This window comes from Mustela nivalis (genome assembly GCF_964662115.1).
Source record: "Mustela nivalis genome assembly, chromosome: 4".
Lineage (NCBI taxonomy): Eukaryota > Metazoa > Chordata > Mammalia > Carnivora > Mustelidae > Mustela > Mustela nivalis.
This window is the reverse complement of record NC_139023.1, coordinates 8376665-8404378: the sequence shown is the minus strand read 5'-3', so window position 1 is coordinate 8404378 and position 27714 is coordinate 8376665. Positions and strand designations below refer to the sequence as shown.

Here is a 27714-nt window from a genome sequence, read left to right as displayed (position 1 = left end):
ACATATGGTCCTAAATCTGATTTTCTCCTATTAATCTGTCTCATATCAATTTGATTTTAAGTTTGTCTAGAAGGACCTCCCTAATTCTTCTTCCCCATTAGTTTCTTTTGTCCTAGATATGGCATCTTAAACCAGAAACCAGGAATCACCTGGTCAGCACTAGTCAGTTATTGTACCATCCCTGAAAGGAAAGTGATTTTGCAATAACAAATCCACTTTTTTGCTACTCTTTCTTCTTCCTGCTCCCTTCTACCCTGAAAAGTCTATCATTTTGCATAGCTCCTCAGCGCCTTTCAATCTGCTAGATTGGATGCTGCCTGATTCAAATTGATTTTTGCTCAAAGAAACTCTTCATTTTTAAAAATATGCTTTAATTTGTCTTTTAACCTATCCCGGCATAGTCTGATTTTTACTTTTTCAAAGGGAGTTGAGTTTGCTTTCTCCTTAGTTGTCAATTCACCACACAATGCAGGCTCCTAAGCTGTGTTAACTTGGTCATCAACTCTGGAAAACGACAAACATTGGTCAATGCATATCCCCCCATAAAGGTAGAGCCACCTAAATCCCGAAGCTCAGGCCTTCTTCAGCTAGGTCCCCCCTCCTTCCTCCACACACTCACACCTTTGTTTCCCTCTCCAGCTCCCAGGTATCCCGAGAGCAGCAAAGGAGCAAGAAGCAAAGAAGCGGTTAACGTGCTTCTGGCTTTAAATCAATTCCACAGAGGGTCGGGGGTGCTAGGACAGCTCTGGCTCGGGTGACAGGGGTACGCTGCGTGGGCTGATCAGTTCAGACGCCGTACCTGCGCCCTCACTATGAGAAGACCGGAGGTGTCTGGGGTGGGTGACAAGTCACACCGCTAACCGGAGTCTCAGAGGCGCCTTCCCCGCCCCCGCCAGCCGCCCGCGTCCCGCCGGGCCAGTCCCACCCCTCTTACTTCGCTCAGGTCCTGGCCCCGCCCCCAACAGGCCCGGAGTCTCTTCGGCCCCGCCCCCGACCGGTTCCGAGCCCCGTTCCCGGCCCCGCCTCCCGGCGTCCTCTCGTCTCCGCCCCCAGTCCTGAGGTTGGCTCCCGGCCCCGCCCGGGCATGGCGCCCGAAGCCCGCTGCTGGAGCGACCGGCTCTCCGGCCCGGCCGGCTGGGGGCGGAGCCCGGTGTGCAGCCGCGGGGACGGCCGCGGCGGGAGGTGGAGCCTCTGCCCGGAAGCCGGCGACCTGCGGCCATGGCTGTGCCGGCGCGCGGCTCCTTGCTGCTCGGCGGCCGACTCGGCCGCGTGCGGGCGCAGGGCGGGAGCGTGTTCCGAGGCTTTCGGAGCAGCGGCGTGAGGTACGGGCGCCCGGGACGTTCCGTGCCGTCGTGTGTGGGTGCGGGCGCGTGCGGGGCCGCCGGCCGCGGGCGGGTTGGCGGGGCGTGGGCCGCGGGCGCCGGCCGAGCTCTCCCGCGTCCCGCCCGAGGCTAGGGCGGCCGCGCCGACCCGGGGGCGCGGGGCGAGGCCTGCGTAGGTTCCGGACTTGGCCTTGAGGGCCTTGCGGGCGGGTCGCGTCGGCCTCAGTCGGCAGCTGGGACGCGGTCGGCTTCGAGCCGAGGCGCCAGAATAGTCCCACCTCGCGGGAGGCGCAGTGAGTGCTTCGGGGGGACGGTCGCGGCCCGGGAGAGGCGCCGTGGAAACAGGTGTCCGGTTTCGGGCAGCTGCCGCCGTGTGCGGTACGGTTTGTTTCCCAAACAAAGGAGCGAGCGTGGTCCCGATGGTTCACGAGTGTTCGAGTTCCGGAGTTCCTTGGTTGGTTCTGGGGTCTTTTCTAACTCTGAAATTCGTGGTGGTTTCACACATTCAGATGCTGATCTTTTTAGGGTTTTTTTCTGCATGGCGTTTCCAAAACCTCTTCAGTCTGAGATTGAAATAGTCAGTCCTAGAGTCAGTGCACGTCTTTGGACCGGTTGCTGGCCAGTGCACTGCGCGGACGGAACGGGGTGTGGTTTCACTCTTCCGCACGGCGGTGCCCTCGAGCTCTTCGCCTTTCCGCCTTCTGCTCCTTGGAGTTGCGACTCAGGCCGGAGCATCTAAAAATACAGTCCCTTGACCCAGAGTCAGTGAGTCCAGAAGAGATGCTGTGTTCAGACTCTCTGGGCTCCCAGTAACCCGTGTTCACTGCAGTTCGGCGCGCTCAGAGATGGTGTCTCTTTCATCTTTTTGTATCTGCAGTGACCCGCGCAGTTCCTGGAAGAAAGTAATAATCAGTAATGTGGAAGCGTGGCTGCTGCTTATTTAATTTAAATTGATTAACTCCCATTTTATACACGTTTAGTTCTCAGACTTGAGTGACTAAAATAAGAAAATATATTATTTCCAGTAGGGTTTACTTGAGATGTAGTTTCTGTTGATTTGGTCTTCCACGAGGATATGAGAGGGTAACTGATTCTGAGTTCTGCTGAATGACTCTCTGGTGTGCCAAAGAATTTGCCGGTTCGTTTGGAACTGTACTACCTAGGAAAAGCAGATTCTGTAGAATTCTGTTTGAATTGCAGAATTAAAGGTATTATAGTATATAATATACTATGTAATAGTATATAATAGTATATTGTATTATAGTATATGCTAAATAATAGTATATAATAGTATATTATATAATAATAATAGCATATAATAGGGACTATAGTATAGTCACTTTTATTTAAGGAAGAATTTCTTTCTTTCTTTCTTTTTTTTAAGAGTTTATTTATTTGATAGACAATGCAGTTAGGCAGAGCACCAGGCAGAAGGGGAGGGAGAGGCAGGCTCCCTGCTGAGCAGAGAATCACTCTATTTTTTCAATTTCAGTTGTTTTAAGGCTTCTTTTCAGAATGAGGATAGCCTTTTCCAGGTTGTATACATTGATGAATTTCCCTTTGTCATCTTGCTCTAAAGAACCCATCACCCCATCCTCTCCATGTACATTGAATGGGGAGTCCAACAGTTATAACCCAAACATTTCCTGGAAGCCACTTGCTTCATACACATGTGCAGGAGCAAAGGGATAATTCAAATCTTTTAAATTGTATTAATGTTCTCGCAACAATTGAAAAGCTATTTTTTTTTTAAAGATTTTGTTTATTTATTTGTCAGAGAAAGAAGGAAGGAGGAGGAGAGATAGGGGAAGGGTAAGCACACTCCCCATGGAGCTGGGAGCTGGGCAAGGGACTCCATCCAGGACCCTGGGGTCATGACCTGAGCCAAAGTGAGCCACCTAGGGCTCCCTGGAAAGCTAGGCTTACTATAAAGAAGTATTACTTCGAATTCAGCTGCTTTGACCCCCATTTGATATAGGTTATGACTGTAAAAAGAAATAATTTCAATAATTTTTTGGTAGTTTTTATTTTCTTAAGGCAGTGCTAATCAAGTTTGGATAGGGTGGTGGTTTTGACATCCTCTTGGCTCTGAATAACATATATGAAAGTGAGGTTGGCTGTCAGGTAGAGAAACACCTGTGGACTGTTGGGTCTCGGGTGGGGAGGTATTCGGACAGTGTGTTGATGCTTATTGGTGTCTCTTTTCTCTTCTAGGGCCAGCAGAGAGAAGAGATTCCATCTTCCAGAGGTCGCCACTGTCTGCCTCCCCACTTGTCCCCATCCTCAGTCATCTTTTTTAATATGTAGTTACACGTTAGTTGTCTAGTTCTTCATAGTGAATGTGGTTTAACCTGACATCAATCCTATTGACTTGAAATTTGAGCCTTAGTGTTATTTTTATTGAAAATTATCTTTGAGTTTGATAAACTCTTTCCCCAGTATTGACTGTTCTACATTAACAGATTTATTGCCAGTTTCTGAGCTACCTAGAGCCTTAAATGAAAAATAAAAAAGCACTTTTTATTACTGAAAATGAGTTCAGGCATTGATGTTTATAATCTAGTGACATTTTGATTTGTAAACTCACATAAAAAGGCAAAAATAGTAAAACTTTAATCACTAATTTTTTTTTATTTTTAATGTTTTAGCTGTTTAGATAATTTATTTCAAGAAACAATAAGCTGCAACAAATATAAGGGCTTATTTATTTCTTTGATAGTAAATATATGTTCTTCCAATTAATTAGATCTGTCACTAGATTATGAACATCAATGCATCTTTGGCCCAGTGCTTTCAGTGTACACAGCTAGGCAGCAGCCTTTCCCATTTGAAAGCGAGGTTACGCACCTTGTACATTAATGCCATGGTCAAAGTAGATTTGCAGGTATCCTACAACAGGAACTTTCCAAATGCTGCTTTAGGTCATCCTGCCTGAATTCATTTTCAGTAATTAAATGGCTATCCTAAGCATTGGTTCCATGTTTATCCTGTTGGAAAGTGATTGCTAAAGTCATTAATTTGGCAGATCTCTTTTGTCCCCTTCTCCTGCTATGATGCCTTTTAGTATGTGCAAAATTTTGTGTCCAACCTATAGCTTTTTTTTTTTAAGATTTTATTTATTTATTTGACAGATCACAAGTAGGCAGAGAGGCAGGCAGCTAGAGGGGGAAGCAGGCTCCCCACTGAGCAGAGAGCCTGATGCAGGGCTCCATCCCAGGACCCTGGGATCATGACCCAAGCTTAAAGCAGAGGCTTTAACCCCCTGAGCCACCCAGGCGCCCCTCTAAGCAATTCTTAATGTCACTTTAAATTTAGAACCTACATGATTTAGCATTTAGTATCTATATCTGAGTTTTATGTCTATGTCTCAGCCGTTCAGCGATAATGTATTCTAATGTAATGTCTTCAAAATAAATTTTCTGATTAAAATGGGTCAGTAGATGAAAAAGGACTAGTAGTAATCTCAAATCTTGTTATTCAGTCATGATGTTTGGAAAAATTAAGCAGTTTCTCTAATGACCTGAATCTTTGTTTTTCAGATGTTATCTTTTCATTTTAAAACCTTGATTGGATGATTAGAAGCAGGAAAAAACAAAAACACTAATAATTTTCCATTGTAACATACTCTCCTAGGATTCTGTGGAGTCCAGTGGTAGGTTTTAAAATAGTTTGGCTTGGAAATGATTAAATTACAGAGGGAGGCTTAAGAGCTTGGCACTTTGGAGAAATTTGAACTGTCAATTGAGTGGGATAAATTAATGATTAGTGATAAATGAGATTTGCTGTTAGGTGCCATTTGGACCAGATTAAATACTTAAAAGATAGAAAACTTTGTGGTCAGAATGGAACATACTCTAAACCTAAATTAGTGTCAAAGAACTCAGGTTGGGAGTTATCCAAGAACACTTACCCAAGCTGCGCCACTTAACATTACATCATGTCTATTTTCTATGTTGTTTTTACTAACATTTTGTTGGCTGCGTTATATTACATTAAGTCAGTTGGTCATAACTTACGTAACCATCTTGGTATCATTCAGGTCTAGTTCTTAGAACATATGAAATATTTTACTCTCAGATATTTTATTCTCAGATTCAGGTCATGCTTTGTCAATATATCAGCAAGGTTTGTTCACTTAATGATCTGAAAATGATCAATGATCTATGTTGGTTTCTGTAATTACTCACAATAAAAAGTGTACCTAGAACCAAAAGACTATCCAGAGATTTATAATTCTAAAGTTAGGGCATATATAGTTTGAAATAGATGTCCGTCTCTTCTGTATCTCTTTTGTTTCTTAAATTCCACATATTAGTGAGATCATATTAAACAAGACGAAATCAGAGAGACAAAGCTTAAGAGACTCTTGGGGCACCTGGGTGGCTCAGTGGGTTAAAGCCTCTGCCTTCGGCTCAAGTCATGATCCCAGGGTGCTGGGATTGGGCCCCACATCGGGCTCTCTGCTCCGCGGGAAGCCTGCTTCCTCCTTTCTTTCTCTGCCTGCCTCTGCCTACTTGTGATCTCTGTCAAATAAATTAAAAAAAAAAATAAGAGACTCTTAATTATAAGAAACAAACAGGATTGCTGGAGGGAGGGGGTGTAGCGGGATTGGGTAACTGGGTGATGGACATTAAGAAGGGCACATGAGGGCACTAGGTATTGTAAAATGTTGATGAATCACCTCTGCTTCTGAAATTAATAATACATTATGCATTAGTTAATTGAATTAAAAAAAGAGATGTGCCCGCCCTGCTTTGATTGTTTATGAGTAATTGCAATAAATATTAATTGCCTTTAATCCAGTTGTGTTGTTGAAAAATAAAATCTTACTAGTATTCAGTGAACCTTTATTCTGCTAAATTCTTTCCTGAGATTTTTTGCATTAGTATATCATTTTACCTTCAAAACAGCTGAAGTGGACTATTACTGTTCCTAATAGGTTGGGTGATTGAGGCTTAGAGAAATCAAATAATTTGCCCAGGTTAACAGTAAATAAATGGTGACAGGGTTTGGGAACTTTAATGATACACACAGTACGTTGCTCTATAAGCAATTTTTAATTATTGATGTATCTCACTGTTGTTCCTCTTTGAAAACATTACATCTCGTAGAACTTCTCTGAATCAGGAAAGCTAATTTCACATATAAATCTTAAAAATTATCTTGTCAGAGTCCCTTAATGAAGGGTACTTTTTCTTTTTTCTTTTTTTTTTTTTTTAAGATTTAATTTATTTATTTGTCAGAACAGGGGTGTACAAGCAGGGGGTGCAGCAGGCAGAGGGGGAGTCAGGCTCCCTGACCTTGAGATCATGACCTGACCCGAAGGCAGATGCTTAACCCACTTAAATACCCAGGCATCCCCGTGAAGGTTATTTCTTAACCTGAGACTTCATGAAATGTTTTAGGGGATCCTTAAACTCAGATAGGAGATCACTAATCTCTACAAAATTTAGCATTTTCTTCAGCTGTAAATGTTGGCAACAAATCACAGTAATATTAGCAAGTATTTGAGATACTGCCAGTAAAAACCACAGGTATTTAAATATGAGTGTTTAGGTAGCTTCTGATGTTCTAATTTACAGGTTAGGGACCTGAAAGAGATAAATTGCAAAATTGAATAACAGAATTATGCAAAATGAGAACTGGGCTTTAGGTTTTGTTTATATTGGTTTACAGAAGTATAATTTCTGATAAAATAACTTTTAAGGTGTTAAAGTGTAGTATTTAGGATGGGAAATGAAATGTTTTTAAAATTACATAAACTTGATATTCCTAAGCATTCGCTCACTTTCAAAAAATTTATTTCGAAAGGTTCCCTAGTGCTAGTGATTGGTTTTATTCAATATATAATTTTGCCCTGGTTCCCTTGGGTTTCATTTCTGTTGTACTAATCAGACTGAAAATTTCTAGGTGAGACTGAGATACATAGTGATTAGGCTATGGTATGACCTGCAGAGAAATTTGAATTGCTAATGATTGTATTACACTTTTTAAAAACATCTTTATAGATCGTAAAACAATCCATTGCAGCTCTAAAGTTGTGGTTGAAAATAATAGTAACACCTAGATGCAGAAAAAAGAGCCATGTATACACATTAAATGTACTGCAGAAATTGACTAGATTTTATTTGTGGTTATTTTACTCTTTTATGAAGGAGTATTTTAATACCCAAGAAAAGTAGTGTTTTTTTTTTCCTTCTATTTGCTACTTTGCTTTAGTTAATTAAATACTACATTTTGTTCTAGTACCCATAGATTAGGTTGGTTATGGTTTATTTCCTGGAAAATACAGAGAAAAAAGCAGTCTCTTGCAAACAACACGAAATGATGGCTCCTTGGTGGTTTGTGTATGTCACCATCTGTCACTTAGAGTGATTTTTACAAATCAGCCAGTGAACATTTAGCCAAATCCCTTTCTGTAAGTTAAACAGGGAACATTCCCATTACATAGATAATGAAAATTGCATTCCTTTCAGAGCAGTTAAGTGACGGATCCAACCTCATTATATATAGCTCCTGATGACCAAGAAAGAATTCACTGGATATGTAAGCAAAGGCATTTTTTTTTTTTTTTTTTTTTTGGGCAATTAAAATTGCAGTTTTGGAGATCCAGATTCAGGTAGAAATCTGACTGAGGGAGACAAAGAGGGGACAGAATTTTAAAGGTTAAAGGTCACAAGTGCAGTTCTTATTTAGGTCCTCAATGCAAAACCGATTGAAAGTAGGTTAACTGGGATTGGTTGGGGTAATATACAAATAAGGGATTTGAAGTGAGGAGGTTAAGTCTAGGCTGAGGGCACGTAGCTGGCAAAAAGTTAAATGAGTTCTCCAGTGAGGACCTGCATAAATTCCTCCTATAGCCTTTCCACACAATTTTAAAGAGACTTTCTTAGGCTTGCTTGCTCCATTTTGAAATCTCCTTTTACACTATTAATGGTGAACTGGTTGATTTCTGGCTGGAGGTAAGTAATTTGTAGTGCATTATCCTGCCCTACTACTCATACCCCCGCCACCCCCTACTGTGATTTAATTGCTTTTTGATGAAGCCACATTAGTGCCAGCCCAGCAATGGGAGGAGAGTACTGAAAGGGAGAACTCTTTGTTCTGCCTTTTTTGGCGGTCACTTGCAACATTACCTATTCAGGAAATGTCACCTGAGTTAGTAATGACAGGGTGCATTGTGTGACTCTTAGGGTCAAATTGACTGCCCTTGTATTAATGGCAATGTGACTATATAAGTTTTAGACCAAACCACATTTTCAAGAGTAAAAAGAGATGTTAAAATAATGAAAATTTCATAGGGCGCCTGGGTGGCTCAGTCAGTTAAGTGTCTGCCCTCTGCTCAGGTTGTGATTTCAAGGTCCTGGGATCCCACCCCACTGTTGGGTTTCCTGTTCAGCATGGAATCTGCTTGTGCTTCTCCTTCTGCCCCTCCCCCTGCTTGAGTTCCTTCTTTCCCTCTCTCTCTCTCAAATATTAAAAAAAAAATTTTTGAAAAGTAATGAAAATTGCATATTTGGAATATTTTACTGATTTACAAATATTTTAGGACCTATAAAAGCATACTGTTCAAAGCTGTTTTCAAAATTAACATTTTAAAAGGTAATTTATATCCTTATACATTAAAACAATTGAGAAATTTTTATCTTTCTATTATATTCAATTTTTTATGTTAATTATGTGACCATTAACTTTCAACACACCCTGAATTCTTGCTGCATATTCTTGACTCAGTTTCTTAGCTATATCTTTAACACCTTGACACTGATCATTTTTTGGAAAAATAAAATCTTAAGCTTAATGTAAAAATTAAATTTGCTGTTGTAGTTCTTTTTAGGAGTTTTAAATTGTTCTTTTCTTTAGACAATGTTCTTTTAGTTTTCAAAGTACTTTCTCTATAGATGCCAGACACTCAGATCAAGCTGCTAAATGGAACATAATCTCAATTCTAGTTTTTTGATGTTGGAATGTGAAGATATTTTAGCCTAAATATTTTCAAAATTGCTGTCTTTGTGTCTCCTTTCAGTCTTTCTTTGGCAAATACGTTAAATGTCATCACAGAAGTTGTTTCTTTTTAGGACTTTAAAACATTTTGTCATGTTTGTTTATTTTTAAATTTTCCCATGTTTAGATGCAGTAAAATTACACATCTTTTCAGTTTTATGTTATTACATTCCAAAATATAAATGTATTCCATGAAAAATTGCTCCATCAGAAGATTCTTTCCACAAATTAGAATATTTTAAATTAGGATTATAGACGTATTTGTTTACTAAGGCTGCCATAAACACAGTACCACAAAGTAGATGGTTTAAAGCAACAGAAATTGAGCCTCCCACTTCTGGAGGCCAGCAGATAGAAATCCGGGTACTCACAGAACCTTGCTGTTCTTCCCTCTCCCTGCTGGCAGTCCTTAGTTTTCCTTGGTCTGTAGCTGCAAGGCTCCAATCTTGGCCTCTGTGGTCACGTGACCATCTTCTTGCGTGTCTTCACGTGAAGTTCTCTGTGTTGGTGTCTCTGCGTCTTTTCTAATAGGGGTGACAGGCATGTTGGATTAAGGGCCCACTCTACTCCACGAGGTCACTCTATGACCTTGTCCTCATGCTACATCTTCATTATATTCGCAAATACCTTATTTTCAAATAAGGTCACAATCATAGGTGCAAAGAATGAGGATTTGGGAGACCCAATTCAACCCACAGCAATAGACTTTCAGAATTGCTTTTGTATCACTTAAGCCATTATTGTTAACTAGTTTTCATATTGCTTCTCATGCTTTTAAAAGGATAAATTTCTTCCCTTGCTTTTGAAGGGATATGATTTCTGTTTGTAAGCTTTGTTTTCAGTGCCTGCAGTTCAATTCTCTAAAAGTTACAGATCTCAATCCCCTTTTTTGGTGTATTTTTTGAATGTGTTTATTAGCAGTTTCCAACAGATTTTGAACAAAAACAATCTTAGGCCTTTTAGGCTAATTCACAAAATAAATTTTCAAACATTTGTTTTTAAAATCTGACACAGGCAGTGAGGAGAGTACATTCTGCCATGCTGAGGGTTTTTGTTTTTGTTCTTGTTTTCTTCTGTTTTTGTTTTTTAGAATAAACCTAATAAGGCTTGCAATTTAGTTACAGTATCTGGGTTTATGTGGGCATTTTTGGTTAATTTTGTTTTTGATTCACACTTTAGTTAGTACTGGGTTATAGCTTGTTTGCACATAGCTCTAAGGGTTTCGGGCACATATGCTTCACAGGTTTCTTCATATTGAAAGGGACTGGACCCCCTGTCAGAATATTAGAGTGGGCATTCCTGCTCTCAGAGTGATGGGGTCCTAAAGAAGTGGCTCTTCACTGAGACTCCAGAATCACTTTACCCTTGAATACAACACTGTGGGATTTTACTGTGCTTAAATACAACACTGTGGGATTTTAAGTAGTAGTCTATAGGGAGTGTGCCTGGCAGTTTCTTAGCTGGTTTGTTTCACCAACTGAGGGTCCTGTCATAGAATCATGATGGGAATTTGTCTGAGTTTGCACTTTTTGTGCAGACCAGAGGCAAAAATGGTTGAGTTTTTCATTAGAATTAAGAACTTTTCATCCCATGTAATCATAAACTAAATGAAAAGACAAGCCACATAATGGTGATACCTGATACAAAGACCTGATATAAGATTAGTTGTTTACAGTTCAGAATGTGTAATTAACTCCTACAAATTAGACTCAGATTAATAATTCATTAGAAAAATGGTCAAAAGTAATAAAAGTCGTTCCAAAGAAGAGGAGCCCAAAATGGCCCATTAGCCTGTAAGACGTTCAACCTCTAGTAATTAGGGAAATGGATATTATGAGCCCAATTAAATGCCATTTAACTAATTAGTTAAAAATTTTGACAATATCAAGAAAGCAGAACAGAAACTTTTATACCCCACTGGCGGACCGGTGGGACCGGCGAACTAGTGCAGCAGCTTTAGAAAACAAGTTGGCATAAATTGAACACACATATATATCCTATAATCAGCGATTCCATTCTGGTGCGTATACCTTTATGGAACATACGTATATATTTTACTTTATGTATCATGTATGTTAGTGTATCTTTAATGTTTAGAGTTACACACATTGGGTGATAAAGGAAAGCAGTGGAATCATCAACCCACATTTCAGGATTGTGCTTAACTCTGGGAGAGGCTAGGGTTTGGGTAGGAGAGGGTTACAGAACGATTTTGGTGGTTATGGTGATACTGTAAACTGGGTGGTAAGGTTGTTAGTTGTATTATTATTTTTCCTTTTTATATGTTTTATAGATATTTTCTATCTGTTCTTAATATAGTTCGAGAAGATCTCTTTGGATAACATCTAAAAAACATTTTAAGATGGCTAAATATCCAGAGTACTCCCTCCCACCATTTGATGTTACATATTCCTTCTTCATCTTTAGCCGTATGTGGCACATTTTAAATTAAAATTATGTACCTACAATTTTTAATCTCATTTTTTCTCTTTATGCAGAATATTTTTCACTGCTGTAAATAACAATACTGCTGTTTTTAGAGTTACTCTTTTCAGTGGCAGCATAAGAATTCCAACAAATTATAATACAACGAACAATTCAACTCTGATAATTCCATAAATATTTAGTAACACATACTAAGAGCATTGTAGTTACTGTCAACTTCCTGCCCCACACAGCTTTGAGTATAGTGTGTACGCATAGGGGCCTGGGCCTGGTTTCAACAAGGATTTGCCACAGGACAGAAGGGTCAGAGTTGGGTGCTGTGGGGCCTTATAGCAGAGGCAGTTCCCCGGGGAGAAGGGGTCAGAGAACATTTCCCAGGGGTCCTTCTAAGCTGTGACTTGAGGAATATATGGGAGTAAAGGAGGAACAGATGCGCTAGGACGTTGGGGAGGTCAGAAGGAGAAAGAAGGGTGTTTCGGGAAGAGGGAGTAGCGCACGTGAAGGTCCAGAAACCGCAACCTGGCCCGGTGGGTAAGTTGAAAGGCAGCTGTGTGTCATGTAGGACTTGGCGAGTGTAGTGTTCTCTAGAAGTGAGGCAAAAGAAAACTCATGCAGGGGCATGTAAGCTACAGGAAATTTGGATTTTAGTTAAAACTGCCTTTTCTGGGGTGCCTGGGTGGCTCAGTGGGTTAAAGCCTCTGCCTTCAGCTCAGGTCATGATCCCAGGGTCCTGGGATCAAGTACCACATTGTGGTTCTCTGCTAAGCAGGGAGCCTGTTCCCCTCTCTCTGCCTGCCTCTCTGCCTACTCTTGATCTCTGTCAAATAAATAAAAATTAAAAAAAAAATTGCCTTTTCTTAGTTTTTTTGGTCAAAAATTTTGAAATCATATTTGACTTCTTTTCCTTATCCTCTGCACCTACTTTCGGTAAATCCAGTGGCTCCATGCTCCGAATTAACTCAGATTCAGACTACTTTGCACCTACACTCCTACCCTCATTGTCCAAAGCCCCCTCATCTCTTGCCTGGGATACCGCACTCGCCTCTTACTGGTGCCCCCGTTCCCCTCTTGCTCCCACAGTCTGTCTTCCACATTTTCACCAGTGATTGAATAATGAAAATCGGATCATAGCACTACGCAAAATCACCAAATGGCTTCCTACCTCACGGTGGAAGCTGACATCCTTTTGAAGGTCTGCGGGACCTCATGTGATCTGATATTCCATGACTTCTTTGACTTGTGTCCTGTCCTGGTACATTTGCTTCTACAGCAGCCACTAACCTTCTTGCCATTCATCAACTGTGCCAGGCACACTCCTGCCTAAAGTACTGCTCTGTACTTCCTTAAGCCCTGTGCCTGGTTAAGTGTCCAACTCTTGGTTTTGGCTCAGGTCATGGTCTCCGAGTCTTGAGGTTGAGTCCTGAGTCAGCTTGTGCTCGGCAGAGTCTGCTGGAGCTTCTCTCTCTCTGTCTCCCTTTGCCTCTCCCCCTGCTCACACTTATGCCCACATTCTCTTTGAATGAATGAATGAATGAAGTCCTTAAAATGACAGCTCTGGCTTCCAGATATGCCCTTTCCCTCTGTTTTTCACACATGATATGTTAAATATTTGCCTTTTAATAATTTGTCTTCTTTAAAAAAAAAAAAAAAACAACTGTCTTCATCTAGATTATAGTTCCCATGAAAGTGGGCAGTTTGTTTTGTGTACTGCTATTTATATTTCCTAGAATAGTGCCTGGTAGATAGGACGTTTTCAGTTGTTATTAATTAAATTAATAAACAAGGAGCTTGAAGTAAGGAGTTTTAACAGAGAACTGGCATGATTACATTGGAAAACCACTCTGGCTGCAGTATGGAAAGTGGATTGGCAGAGATTGACTTGAGCCAGGGAGAACTCTTAGGAGCTGTGTGCTTCTGTGCCTGAATATTTGCACTGTTATTGATAGTCAATATTTTTCAACAATCCTCATGTTGACAAATCTCATTTTCTTATGCACTGAAGACTATGTGAGCCAGGGAATATGTGTGTTTACTGGTCTTCCAGCATGTGGACTGGTACGGGCATCCACACTTTAGGCCTCCACTAATACCAGGTTGCTTCGTTTATCCTTATGTCTTATCTCCCCCCGAACCAGGCTTGCTGAGGCTCTGCAGGGACTGAGGGAATTGATGGGCTGAACCAGCTGCTACGAAAAATCCTCAAAGATCCTATTTTAAATTGGGTGGCAGTCTCCTGGGTGTTTGCCCATAAACACCAACTCAGCCAGGCTATAACATGTCAGCTATAATTAGCAAGCTCACTTAGCACATCAGTGCTATAAAGTAAGCCCTGTCACTCTCTCAGATCCCAACATACAGGGTACAGTCAAATTTAATCTGTATGTAGATTGTCTCTATGGAAACGAGGAATGAGTTTATGCCATTCTTAGGGTCACACAGCTTTTTAATATTCTAAGGCATAATCATCCTGGATTTTGTTTGGTGATTGCCAGTTTCACAGCAGCCTTTGAACCAATTATTGTGTGTAACAGAGAATCAGCTAATAAAAGACGTCAGCAGCAGCATTTCTATGCATGTGCTATAAAATGTAACATAGAGCTCAGGTGATTTTGTAATTTAAAACACAAATACATGTTTTTAATGATAAAAGTGAATTCTAGTATATTAGCAGATAAACCACTTCTATATAGTATTTCACCCCAACTGAATATTGCTGACACAATTTAATTTATGGAAAGTATGTATGTTTGTATGTATGTATGTATGTATGTATGTATTTGACACACAGAGAGAGAGAACACAAGTAGACAGACAGGCAAAGAGAGAGAGGAAAGCAGGTTCCCCACTGAGCAGAGAGCCCGATGTGGGGCTCGATCCCAGGACCCTGAGATCATGACCTGAGCCTAAGGCAGAGGCTTTAACCCACTGAGCCACCCAGGTGCCCCGGAAAGTATTTATTTTTTACCATCTCTTAGAAATGAGTCATGCTGGAATAAGTTGCCATATCTGCAGCCTTTAGTATTTTCTAATGTAAGAGGACCTAGTTCTCTTAGAATTAAAAGGTCACTTAAATAAATTAGTAAAATATGGGTACTAGAAATTCATAGTAAATAGTAAAAAAAGTTTGTTATCTAATCTTGAAGATAAAAATTTAAACTCAGAAATAAGTATTGTATCTTGATTTAGTCTATAATATGGTGTACTAATATTAGAATGTACAAAGACATAAATTATAAAAGCTCACTCAAGAAATAATAAATAACCATAAATAGCCCTCTATATTAAAGAACTTAAATTTGCAGTTTTAAAACTTTCCACAGTGAAAGCTCCAGGACTAAATGGCTTCATGGGTTAATTCTACCAAACATTTAAGGAAGAGATAATACCAATTCTGGACAAACTCTTGTGGAAATTTGAAGAAGATGGGATATTTCCTAACTCATTCGATGAAGGGAGCATCACACTGATACCAACACCATACCAAAGACATCACAAGAAAAATAGACAAACACCTCTCATGCACAGAGATACAAAAAATTTTACAAAATTTTAGGTGAAATCCCCAATATCTAGAAAGGATAGGTACATTATGGCCAAGTGAGGTTTATCCCAGGAATGCCACACTGATTTAACATTTGAAAATCAATCAATGTAATTCATCATATTAACAGACTAAAACCGAAAAAACATGTGATCTTATAATTATCTCTATAGACACATAAAAAAAGCATTTGACAATATCCTGATATAAAGTCCCAATAGACTGGTGATAGAAATAAGTCATAGAACTAAATGTGTAACCTGAACCCATAATACTTCCAGGAGGAAACATTGAAGAAAACCTTTGTGACCTTGATTTAGACAAAGCTTTTTTATACACATCACCAAAGGCATGCCCCATGAAAGGAAAACTGAATGAAGAACATCAAAATTGAGAACCGATCTCCCAAAGACACAATTAAGAGAATGAAAAGGCAAAGCACAGACTAGGAGAAAATATTTCAAATCATATATTGGTAAAGGACTTGAGCCTAGTAGTTATGAATAACTCTCAAAACTCAGTAATAAGGAAACAACCTATAGAACGTTAGGCAAAACATGAAATTACACAGTTCACCAAAGAGTTGAGGTAGATGATAAGTAAGTACCTGAATAGGTGGGTAGCATTATTATTCATTATGAGAATGCAAATTAGCAGCACAATGAGATACCACCACATAGCCCACTGAATGTCTAAAATTGGAACGACCAGCCTTGCCAAGTTATGGCAAGTATGTGGAGCAACTGGAACTCTTATGTACTGGCTGTACAAATGTAAAATGGTACAACCACTATGGAAAACAGATTGAGAGATTCTTACAAATGTAAACATACCGGGACGCCTGGGTGGCTCAGTTGGTTGAGCAGCTGCCTTCGGCTCAGGTCATGATCCCAGCATCCTGGGATCGAGTCCCACATCGGGCTCCTTGCTCAGCAGGGAGCCTGCTTCTCCCTCTGCCTCTGCCTGCCATTCTGTCTGCCTGTGCTCGCTCTCTCCCCCTCTCTCTCTCTGATAAATAAATAAAATCTTTAAATAAAACAAAACAACAAAAAAACAAATGTAAACATACCTATCATACGAACCAGCCATTCTGCTCCTAGACATTTGCTCAAGAGAAAATATGTGCATACAGTGGCTTGTGCATGAGTGTTTATTATAGCTTTATTTGCCATGACTAAATACTGGCAACAACCCAGATATCCATCAGCAATTGAGCAGATAAACAAATTTTGATATATCCATACAACGGAAAACTACTCCGCAATAAGAAGAAATGAGCAGCAACATGAATGACTCTTAATTATGCTGAGTGAAAGTAGCTGGATAAAATGGAGCATGTAGTGCATGATTCCATTTTTGTAAAATTAATGATAATTCAAACTAATGTATAGTGACAGAAAGCAGATCAGGGGTTGCCTGGGGATAGGGAAGGGAGTGTGGCAAGAATGGCGGAATGGTGAGATTACAATGGAGCACCAGGATTCTTTTGAGGGTTTCATTTGCTTGATTGTGATGACAGTTTCCCAAGTATACACGTATAGTAAAACACCAAATAGCACACTTTAATATGTGCCGTATATGTCAGATACTTCAATAAAGCTATACTTCAATAAAGCTATTATAAAATTAGGACAGTGGAGCAAGATTGATACACTGAATTTGTCATAATTTTCCTTGACTTGAAAGCTATGGGATTTTTAGTGAAAAGTAGATATATTAGAAACAAAATTCAGTTTACCTACAGTTATAAAGTTGTATTGTTTCATCAGTTTATTTCCTCAATTGTTTACCTATGGGAATGATTATTTCAAAACTATACTTTTGTGTTGAAATGAAGAAGTGGTTTTCAAACACGGTCATGCCCAAGAATGTCTGGGGATTTGTTAGACTTGAAGATTTCCAGACTGTTCCGAATCATGGGGTAGGAATCTGCAAGTTCACCAAGCTTCTCAGGCAATTTTAGTGTTTGTATCTATAGACCACATTTCAGAATCACTTCTTGGTAGAACAATGTTCTTGTCAAAATTGTCGGAACTTGGATGGACACTGTGGATCACTGGTGTCAGACTGAAATGGAACATTCTTGAATATTCTTGAGACTGAAATGGAATATTCTTGAATATTCTTGAGACTGAAATGGAATATTCTTGGTATACACATACACACATATACATATACATATACATATATGTGTATATATATATATACACCAACCCCTTAGAAAGGACAGTTGACTTATTTGAAAGGTGTAGCAAATTTGCATTTTGTTTGTGCTGGTTGATACTCATGATGCCTGCCCCTATTAGAAAATAAAAAGTGTACACGTGCTGGAAAGAATTCAGGTGCTATAAGCTTTCCTTTTCTCCTTTTCCTCTTCTGCTTCTTCCCCTTCTTCCTTTTCCTTTATTCTTGATATTTGTTGATCTGCCTTTGGTGTTTGTGAAATAATCATGTGCTACATACAGATGTTGCTTTCACCAGGCCTTTCAATAGTAAAAGGACAGGGGCAGGAGGAAGAAAGAACCATCTTACACTTTATCAGGTACCTTAAGAAAAATGAATACACAGTAAGAGTAACCTGAATTCACCACTTTTAACTTTGAGATCACAAAGAGCAAGAAAGCCCTTTCAGTATACACATTTCTTTTTGCCTTTCTGGGACTGATTGATGGCTGCTTACTTGAACAGTTGTAGATGGGTAGTTCACACTTGTACCTCTTACCTTGATGTGACTGACTGTTCCTTATTGAATTTTGTACTGCACTTATTCTTTTGTTTTCCACAGACACGATGCCGTTATTATCTCAGGAACTGAAATGGCCAAACAAATCCAGAAAGAAATACAGAGAGGTGTGGAGTCATGGATTTCCCTTGGGAACAGAAGACCTCACCTCAGTATCATTTTGGTGGGGGATAACCCAGCAAGTCATACGTACGTCAGGAAGAAGATCAGAGCCGCCTCTGCTGTAGGTGGGGATGCATTTTCGTTGTTCTTGTTACTAAATCACGTGTTCTGGAAGTATCACACTTCAAATGTGATAATTATCATTGATAATTGTCAAATAAGTGCTATTTGAATAACATTTACTGTTTTTAACTATTATTGTTAGAGATTCATTACCAAAGTTTATGTTCATTTCTTAATCTTTTTCTTCAACTTTGCTCCTGCATTCACTCAGCGTGACTTCAGATGCTGTGGTGACATGTCAGGGTAACACTGCACATCTAAAGGGCCCATTTTTAGGCACAGCATAGGGAATTTGGTCAATGGTATTGCAATAGGGTTGTCTGGTGACAGGTGGTAGCTGCACTTGTGATGACACAGCAAAATGAATAGACTTGTCAAATCACCAGCTTGTACCAGGTTGTAATATTTGTATGTCAACTATATTGCGATTATTTTTAAAAGGCCCAATTTTATTATATCTAGTTGAATCAGATAATAAATCTGGCCAGTTCACTCTGCTATATTGGTATCTTTACTGTATTCAAATCCACTAACACTAGCTTATCATCAATAAATGCAATGGGCTATTGGGCCAAAAGAACCCATGTGCATCATAAGAAGACATCTGCTCTATGTGAGAAATCCCTTTTAATGGTGCTTTGAACATCATTTTGTAGAAGGGCCTTTCCTTCCAGTTGGACGGGAGCAGAAGAAACTAATTGCATACCGTGTAAGATACCAGGAATAGAAAACCACATCTTCGTTAGTCAAGTGACTTTCCGTATTTGTTTTTCTTCCAGGAATCTGTAGTGAGATCATTCTAAAACCTAAGGATGTTTCTCAGGAAGAACTTTTGGACATAACTGATCAACTGAATCTGGACCCAAGAGTCAGTGGTATATTAGTTCAGTTGCCACTACCAGGTACCTAAGGCTCTTCTACATGACTGCTTTGGTTTTAGATTAAAAGGCATCTTTTGACATTGTATTGTGACACCACAAGTAATTTAGTAAATACAGTCATGAAGGGACTAGCTATTAGCATGTAATTGTTGACAAATGTCAACACGTCATTGTTGACAAATCCCAAATGACTTATGCTTACAATGACTGAAACTTGTGAAAGAAAAATTTAGGCAAAAATTGCATGCAGTCCTCACTTTACAAAGTAGTGCAAGACCATAAAAATGAGTGTGTAAGCTGAAACCAGGTGAACCGATCTTAAAAATCAATAGGAAAAATAACAGCTGTTCTGTGACCTTTGAAATGTTCTCCCAAAACATTAACTCACTGTGGTTCATAAATGTATAGGGAGATGAAAAAAAAAAAGTAAGACAAATATTTGTTTAGTATACTATAATTTAAAACATTAATAACATTGAGGGGCTGGGCTCCTGGGTGGCTCATTTGGTTGAGCAACTACTTTCATCTCATGTCATGATCCTGGGGTCCTTGGATCAACTCCTACATCAGCCTCCCTGCTCAGTGGGGGGGTCTGCTTCTCCCTCTGACCTTCCCTCTCTCATGCTTGCTCACTTTCATACTCTCTCTCTCATTCAAATAAATAAATAAATAAAATCTTTAAAAAGCAAAGCCAAACGAAACCAAAAACTTCGAGGGGCATCTGGGTGGCTCAGTCAGTTGCATGTCTGACTGTTGATTTCGGCTCAGGTCATGTTCTCAGGTTTGTGAGATTGAGCCCCACATAGGGCTCCACACTGGGCATGGAGTCTGCTTAAGATTCTCTCTCCCCCTCTTCCTCTGCCCCTCCCCACTTCCTCTCTAAAAAACAAATAAATAAACTTAGAAACATTAAGAATTAAAGTTATTTCTTTGCAAAAAACTTGATCAGTGGAGTTGAACAGTAACTTGCCTTCTTCTCATCATGTAACTTAAAATACAGTATAGGGCAGGTGTCTTTCCTGTGCCTTGATGGACTGGACTGTATATCCCTTTCTAAGTTTGGGTCAGCTTCCATTTTGTCCTTTGTAATCATTTGCCTAGCGATCTTCCTGGGGTTTGTAGTTTTTTTTCAGAGTTGTGAAGTATCCCTGAGAGTTTCTTTAATGTGATGCTTTATGCTGGTCCCACTTACTCTGGGATATTGTCATCCTTTTTGTCACAAGAACCTTCTTCATTTGTGGGAAACAGTTGGCCTTCACTAAGCTCCTGTGGCTCACAGCCGCATTTCTCCAAAGGGCACCATGTCAACATTCTAGTATCACCTAGTTCTTGGACAATCCATTTACGCTCAACTAGAATCCTCCCAAAGTGGCTTCATCTTGTCTTCTGCATTCATGGTCCTTACCTTCCAGTGGGCCCAGGCCTCTGCTGTCTTTGCTTTGTTGTCCCTATTTCCAGACCTTCTGTCCACATCTCACTTCACTTCCAGTGTCGCCACATTTTCTTTGCTGCCCTGTGACCTTTATAGGTTACTCCCCTTTGTCAGTGATCTATTTTTGTGAAATGTCTCATGAGCTGCTCGCTGCGAGACAAGGAGGGATGATTTGTCACTTATGTTTGAGCTGAATAACGAATGAGCAGTGACCAGTCACCAACAGATTGGAAGGCAGTGACATGTTCTCACCGACGCTCATCTTTATTTACATAGTGATTGGAGGACCAGAGGGCTGACCGCTCTTACATAATCACTATTCAGTTAATTTACCGCAGTATCTGACATCTGCACTGTGTTATTGATGACTGGTGTTCTCTAACTAAATGGTGGCTCTGAAATTCAGACCTATTTCAACTGAGTACAGTCAGGACTGCCAGTAGAGCACAGAAGACAGTAATTTTGAATTCTGTATATTTTGCAGAAAGCAAAAGCTCAATAGTGCTATTGCATGAGATCTTTGTATGGTATTAACAGGATACTTTATCCCGCAGTAGAACTTACTGCCTTAGTATGTAAGTTTTGTGCTGTCCAAATTGTACCAGAAATTAACATTTCTGATTCCGAGTGGTTTATTAACATGACAGATTGGTCCCAAAAGATTCGGCAGTGGGCTTAAACCCAGTTGTTTGGTTTATATTAAAAAAGAGTCTTTTTTTTTTTTTTCTCTATATGCCAAGCAATCTTCTTGTGGTTTGGTTTTTTTAAATTTCTCCCACCGGGGGCACCTGGGTTCCTTGGTGGGTTAAGCCTCTGCCTTCAGCTCGGGTCATGATCTCGGGGTCCTGGGATCGAGTCCCACATCGGATTCTCTGCTCAGCGGGGAGCCTCCCTCCCCCTTTCTTTCTCTGCCTGCCTCTCTGCCTGCTTGTGATCTCTCTGTCAAATAAATAAATAAAATCTTTAAAAAAAATTTCTCCCACCTGTCTTTGTATTGAATTAAAATAGTTATAAAAATGTCACAAATTTGTAAATTTACAAATTTAAAACATTGGATTGAGTTTGTCTTAAAAATTAAGTTTCTGTCTGTAGAAATTTTACCATTTTGGGGCAACATTTCACATTTGGCGAATTGCCACTAGATGGCACTGTTGATCTGTCTGTAGTAAATAAATTGCTTTGTTCTGTGTTCAGTTTAGATGGTAAGAAGCACAGAGGCAAAGGGACCAAAGGTAATAACAAATATCTGGGTGCTCCAAGAAAGGACAATTCTCTCTCTTTTTTTCTTTACTTATTAGAGAGAAAGATAGACCAGAGAGCTAGAGGGAGAGAGCACAACCAGGGCCACAGGCAGAGGGAGAAGCAGATTCCCCACCAAGCAGGGAGCCCGATGCGGGCTCAATCCCAGGACTCTTGAGAACATTACCTGGGCAGAAGGCGGGGGCTTAACCCCTGAGCCACCCAGGCGACGCAAGAAAGGACAATTCTCTATCTTGCTGAAAAGTCGCTAATATGCAAAATAATACTGGCTGAAATGTATTACATTAAGCATTTGTTATGTCTTGGCACTTCTACATGTATTACTTCACTGAATCCTCATGATAACCCTTAGGGGTTGGAGCTATTATGGACATTTTACTAATGAAGGATTTTAAGCAAGGAGTGGCTGAGTCACTTCCCTTAAGGCCGCTGGAGCTGGTAAGTAATTGAGCTAGGATGTGAGTCCAGAAGACTGGCTCCTCATGCCATTTCTTTTAACTATTAGGTTACCCCTCACCAGCACATCAGTGTTAGCCAATGAGTAATGTGCCGTACCGTGTGACAACTATTCCTTGACAGGGAGAGTTTTATCTAATCCTCAAGACAGCCTTATGAGAAGGGATTTTCTTCTGTATTTTATATATGAGGAGACTCGTCTATATTACTTACCCCACTTAATCTACAAGATACTGGGACATATGGTATGTTGATCCACAGAAAAAACTGGTTATCATAAAACAATGCGTATTTACCTTAAATATTGTATTATAACATAAATCATTTAAATACTCATTCATTCATCTATCTTTTGATGGGGGTCCACAGCTCTTTGGAACCTACTGATTGGAATTTTGAATCATTTTCTGGCATTAATAATACCTGTGATTCATTGCCTCTCATTTTCAGTTTGAGATGAAGCTATCTCAGTGAAAATTCATATTGAATTTTAAAATATCTCCCAATTTGGGGCTTCTGGGTGGCTCAGTCAGTTAAGCATCTGACTCCTGATTTTGACACAGGTATGATCTCATGGTTGTGAGATTGAGCCCCACTTCAGGATCCGCACTCAGTGTGGAGTCTACTTGGGATTCTCTCCCTCTCCTTCTTCCCCTCTGCCTGTTTGTGCTCTCTAAATAAATAAATAGATAGATAAATAGATAAGATTTTTTTTTAAAGATTTTATTTATTTATTTGACAGACAGAGATCACAAGCAGACAGAGAGGGGGAAGCAGTCTCCCCACTGAGTAGAGAGCCCAGTGCGGGACTCGATCCCAGGACTCCGAGACCATGGCCCGAGCCGAAGGCAGAGGCTTTAACCCACTGAGTCACCCAGGCGCCCCAATAAAATATTTTTTAAATCTCCAAATCTTAAAAAAAAAGACCTCCAAATATTCATGATTGTCTTATCTGTAGCTATCCTTACTAATTCATTTTAGTTCTTGAGAGTTTTTCCAAAATATTCAATTTAGTTTTTATAGAAATAGCAACTGTTTTCTTCTCACACTCCATTGTTATTATTATATTTTATTGTATTTTATTTATTATATATTTTTTGTTTATACTATTTTTAATTAAAGTACATATTTATTGTGAAAGAACCAGCAAAAACAGTGTAAGAAATACACACAGTTGTCAGTTGAGTATCATGAAGGTCAACTGGTATGGGCAGGAGTTAAAAACACTGCTTTCTGGTTTCTTCATCAAGCCCCGAGCATCAGCTTCCAAATGTTACAGAAGAAATGGAACTCCTTTAGTCATTTTGGTAGGTTGGCTATGTGGAAGCAGGTTGAGATACCCCCTCCCATCCAGGTCTTGATAAGACGATTGCAACAAATCAGTGAAACAATGAGCAAATGAGCAAATGAGATGATTCTCATTGATCACACCTCTAGTTTTCTATCATTTGCTTAATAATTTGTATTCTAAATTATGTCATGATTAGAAAAGGGAGGTTATTTTTCACAATTAGGGCAGTATCTTGAGTAAAAGAAATTCTAACTTAGAATTATAATTCTGATGTTGCAGGACAAGTTTGCATAAGATTAATCAGAGTATACAAACAGCTTCTATGCATCTCATTTGGATAAAAACCAAAGAAATGAGATAGAATTCTGCCTTGTTCAGTGGTAATGAGTTTGTCTCAGGACAGATCCCCTTTTATGTTCCCAAGGGGTACAGATTTGGTCAGGATTGGAAGTGGTCAGGATATAACTGTGTGTCTGCAGTCATGTAGCCTGACTATATTCCTGAAGCTGATCCACGAACTACAGAGAAATAAAAACAATCACATGAGGGGCACCTGGATGGCTCGGTGGGTTAAAGCCTCTGCCTTCGGCTCAGGTCATGGTCCCAGGGTCTTGGGATCAAGCCCCGCATCGGGCTCTCTGCTCGGCAAGGAGCTTGCTTCCTCCCCTCTCTCTCTGCCTGCCTCTCTGCCTACCTGTGACCTCTGTCTGTCAAATAAATAAATAAAATCTTTAAAAAGAAAAACCAAAAAACCAATCACATGAGATGCTTCCCTACTCCTATCCTGACTGTGTGCGGTCTGTTAGCATCATAAGTGGTCATTTTGTCAAGGTCAAAAAGATGTCTTCTATTCATGTTCTGTATATGTTTTCTCCTAATCATGTATTATTTCTGTTTAGCTTTTATTGAGTTATATCTATAGAAGTGATATTATGTTAAAAGTTATGTCATTTGTAGGGTATGTATCAGTATGTAATATGAAAAAAAAGGCTGAAATAATGAGCTTTAAACATTGAGAGCCATTCTCAATGGCTAAAACTAACTAAACAATGAAGAGATATTAAAACAATGGAGAAAAATTAAAATATCTAGAAGCTTAAAGTGTGCTGGAAATTTGCCATAAATATTTGTTATAACATGGGATTTGGTACAGGAGAAGTTTGGATTAACTGGATTTCAATTATATGAACTGTAGGAAAGCATTCAGATATAACCCTATAAACAGCAAGCACTAAATGATATTTTAATGTGGTGTTTTACTATTGCTTTATGACAACAACTATTACTGGTATGTGTAATTGCAAATATTTACCATTTACTATTGCCAGGCACTGTTCCAAAGTGCTTTCTATATAGTAAATCATTTAATACCCACAGCAGTTCTTACCGTAGGTGCTATTTTTTTTTTTTCAATCTGTGATGTATAGTTAAGGATTTGAAGTGAGCTGAGAATCTTGTGTGAGGTCAGGGAGGTAGTGAGTCATAAAGCAATGCCAGGAGAAGGAATGATAGTGTCCGTTCAGCCATAATCATCATCCTACAACAGAGACTGCAGGGCAGGTGCCGAGAGACAGGCTTGCTCATCTCCTTATGTTTTCTTGCTTTCTTAAGTCTACTTTTCATTTATTTCTAAAACAAAATTATTAGGTAGAATGGGAAAACTCATTCCGTCTTATCTATCTCATTCTAACATAGCTTTTCAACTGTTTCCCTTTAATTATCAAGGTTGAAGTCTTTGATATTAACATCTTCCAATTCATGTAAGAGGATTAAACAAAAATTAGAATGAAATCTAGGATTAAAGGATTAAATCTGGAGGAATTGAGTAAGAAAAGTTAGAGTTTATTGTGTTGATTTAACAAAGGTAAACTTTTCTAATAATTAGTAAGCATAAAAATGGGGATATTGACCTAATTAGTAAGGATATAGATATATACATTGCCTAAAACTTAATTATTCATTTGGAGAAAAAAAGTCTTGGCCATATTGCTTTTCTTAAGAGATTATACAATTTATGTATAGAGAATACTTATTGCTTTATTTTTAATGTTCTTGACAAGAGTAGGAAATTTCATCACTCTGGACTTGTTCATGTTTGTAGACCCATTTATTCTGTTTATTTCTAACTGATATCCAAATTTTGACTTGAACTTTATGACAACATTTTTGCTCTTTCTCTAGGAAGAAAGCCCAGTTCTGTGGGACAGTTCCACATGGAATATTTTATTATTTTTTTTAGTAATATGTTTCCTCCACTGGACTGCTAGTTCCACCAAAGTAGGGAGAGTTGCAGTTAATATTTTATTCTGAAATCCACTCTGTATCATGATAGACTTTTAGTGAATGTTGCTGCTGGAATGACTGAAACCTGTAACTTCCCAGCGACTGCTTTTTTTGTTTGTTTTAATTCAAGTCTCATCCTTCTGCATATTTTCTAAGAGTGGTGTATAAGTTCTGACACTGTTCAAGATTTGATGAGGATCCTCTATCTCTGTACCCCCGAAATCTTTCTATACCTATAGTATTTATTATATAGAAGACATGCCAAGATAATGCACATTTATTACGTGAATGGGGCTTTAACCTCTGACCCCTTAACTATATCAGTTCTCTTTCAAACATACCAGAACTGACTTCTTTCTGCCCTTCAGGTCTCAGCTTAAATGCCATGACCTCACAGAGCTCTTCCCAGCTCATGTCCTCTGAAAGTATTTTAATTCTGTTATTCCTAGTTTCAATGCTACCTTTCTCTGTGGCAGAAAAAATTCTCCAATAGCCATATGGTCCCTCACATGTCCCAGCTTCTCAGAGCAACTAGGTTATGGCCACGTGACTACTCTCTACTGGATTGTGAGGGGAAGTGACTTGTTTGGAGCCATTTCTGGACTGAGAATGGCTAAAAGCTGTTGTGTTCCCTTGCCACTCCTCTTTTTGTTGCAGTTATCATGGAAGCAAGGTGTTATGAATGATTGCAGATTTTAAGAAGGAGGGAATGGGATTTTTTTGGAGCTTTATGAATAAGAATTAAGTATCCTTTCATAAGTGACTCAGATTTCAGATAAAAACACACATGCACACACACACACACACACACACACACACACACACACAAATTTGATGACAACTATAAACCTACAGATCTAAGAAGCTCAACATATACTTCAAGCCATATACTATGAAGAAAACTATACCAGAAACATCATAATCAACTTGTTCCCAAACAGTGTGATAGAAAGAATATTAAAAGTAGCGGGGGGTGGGGGGATTGCATTAACATATAGAGGAACACAAAGAAGAAAGACAGGAGGTTTCTTGTTAGAAACAATGTAAGCTAGAAAGCAAGCAAATAGTTTGAGCTTTAAAGCATTGAAAAGGGGAAAAAAACCTGTCAATCATGAATTCTATACTCAGTGAAACTGTCTTTTAAAACAAAGGCAAAATAAAGTATTTTTTCAGAAATTTAGGGAGAGGAGAACCCAGACAGAGCTGAAAACAATCATCAGCAGACCCATAGTACAAAAAAATGTTAAAGGAAGTCTTTTGGACAGAAGGAGGTGATAGCAGATGAAAATACATGTCATCCAAAGGAACGAAGAGCACTGGAAATGGTAGCTATGTGAGTGAATACATATCATATTTTTCTTATCATTCAAATCATCTTAGAATTGATATTTAACTGAAAACAAAAACCATGTAATATGTGGTTTGTAACATAAATGAAACTAAAATGTACAACAATAGCATAAAAGTTGGGAGAGAAGAATGGTAGGATATTAATGTTAGATTTTTATACTGTATGGAAGTTATATATCACTTGAGGATAGACTGAGATAAATTAAAAGTATATATAATAGAAGCACAAGTGACCACTAAAAAAAAAACAAAACAATAAAGTACTATAGCTAGTAAACCAATTAAGGAAATAAAATGAAATCACTAAAAGTACTTAATTATTCTAAAGGAAAGAAGAAAAAGGGGGGGAAGACAACAGTGAAATCACATATAAAGATGATAATTTTAATCACATAAAATATAGTGTTGTAAATAACCCAATAAAATGTCAGAGGTTGTCAGATTGGATAAACTGTATGCTGCATGCAAAAAACACACTTCA

At 39.1% G+C, this 27714-nt stretch overlaps 3 protein-coding genes across 8 annotated transcripts in view; 1 reads left to right on the top strand and 2 right to left on the bottom strand.

The window, feature by feature from the left end:
- Positions 1-386: 386 nt before the first annotated feature.
- On the bottom strand, positions 387-1220 carry LOC309863916 (uncharacterized protein; the record flags this gene model as incomplete). The annotated part of the gene is made up of 2 exons (XM_082729157.1): positions 387-504; positions 935-1220. The coding sequence occupies 2 exons, from the start codon at positions 1218-1220 to the stop codon at positions 452-454; spliced, it is 339 nt and encodes a 112-aa protein (XP_082585283.1). The 3' UTR covers positions 387-451.
- MTHFD2L (methylenetetrahydrofolate dehydrogenase (NADP+ dependent) 2 like) overlaps positions 1075-27714 on the top strand; it is a 127809-nt gene continuing 101169 nt past the window's right edge. For 4 of the 6 annotated variants that reach the window (XR_014311147.1, XM_082728596.1, XM_082728595.1 and 1 more), the window contains exons 1-3: positions 1075-1322; positions 18098-18282; positions 19060-19182. Coding sequence is in view for 5 of the 6 variants with exons in the window: in XM_082728596.1 (XP_082584722.1) it covers positions 1219-1322; positions 18098-18282; positions 19060-19182 (412 nt within the window). In the remaining variant the exon portion in view is untranslated. Of the gene's footprint in view, positions 1323-3536; positions 3571-4079; positions 4975-18097; positions 18283-19059; positions 19183-27714 lie in introns of those variants that run through there. The other 2 variants (XM_082728593.1, XM_082728594.1) reach the window with 2 other exon arrangements.
- LOC309863608 (uncharacterized protein) lies at positions 1331-2563 on the bottom strand. The gene is made up of 2 exons (XM_082728600.1): positions 2358-2563; positions 1331-2214 (listed from the first exon to the last, which is right to left on the bottom strand). The coding sequence occupies exon 2, from the start codon at positions 1860-1862 to the stop codon at positions 1545-1547; it is 318 nt and encodes a 105-aa protein (XP_082584726.1). The 5' UTR covers positions 1863-2214; positions 2358-2563; the 3' UTR covers positions 1331-1544.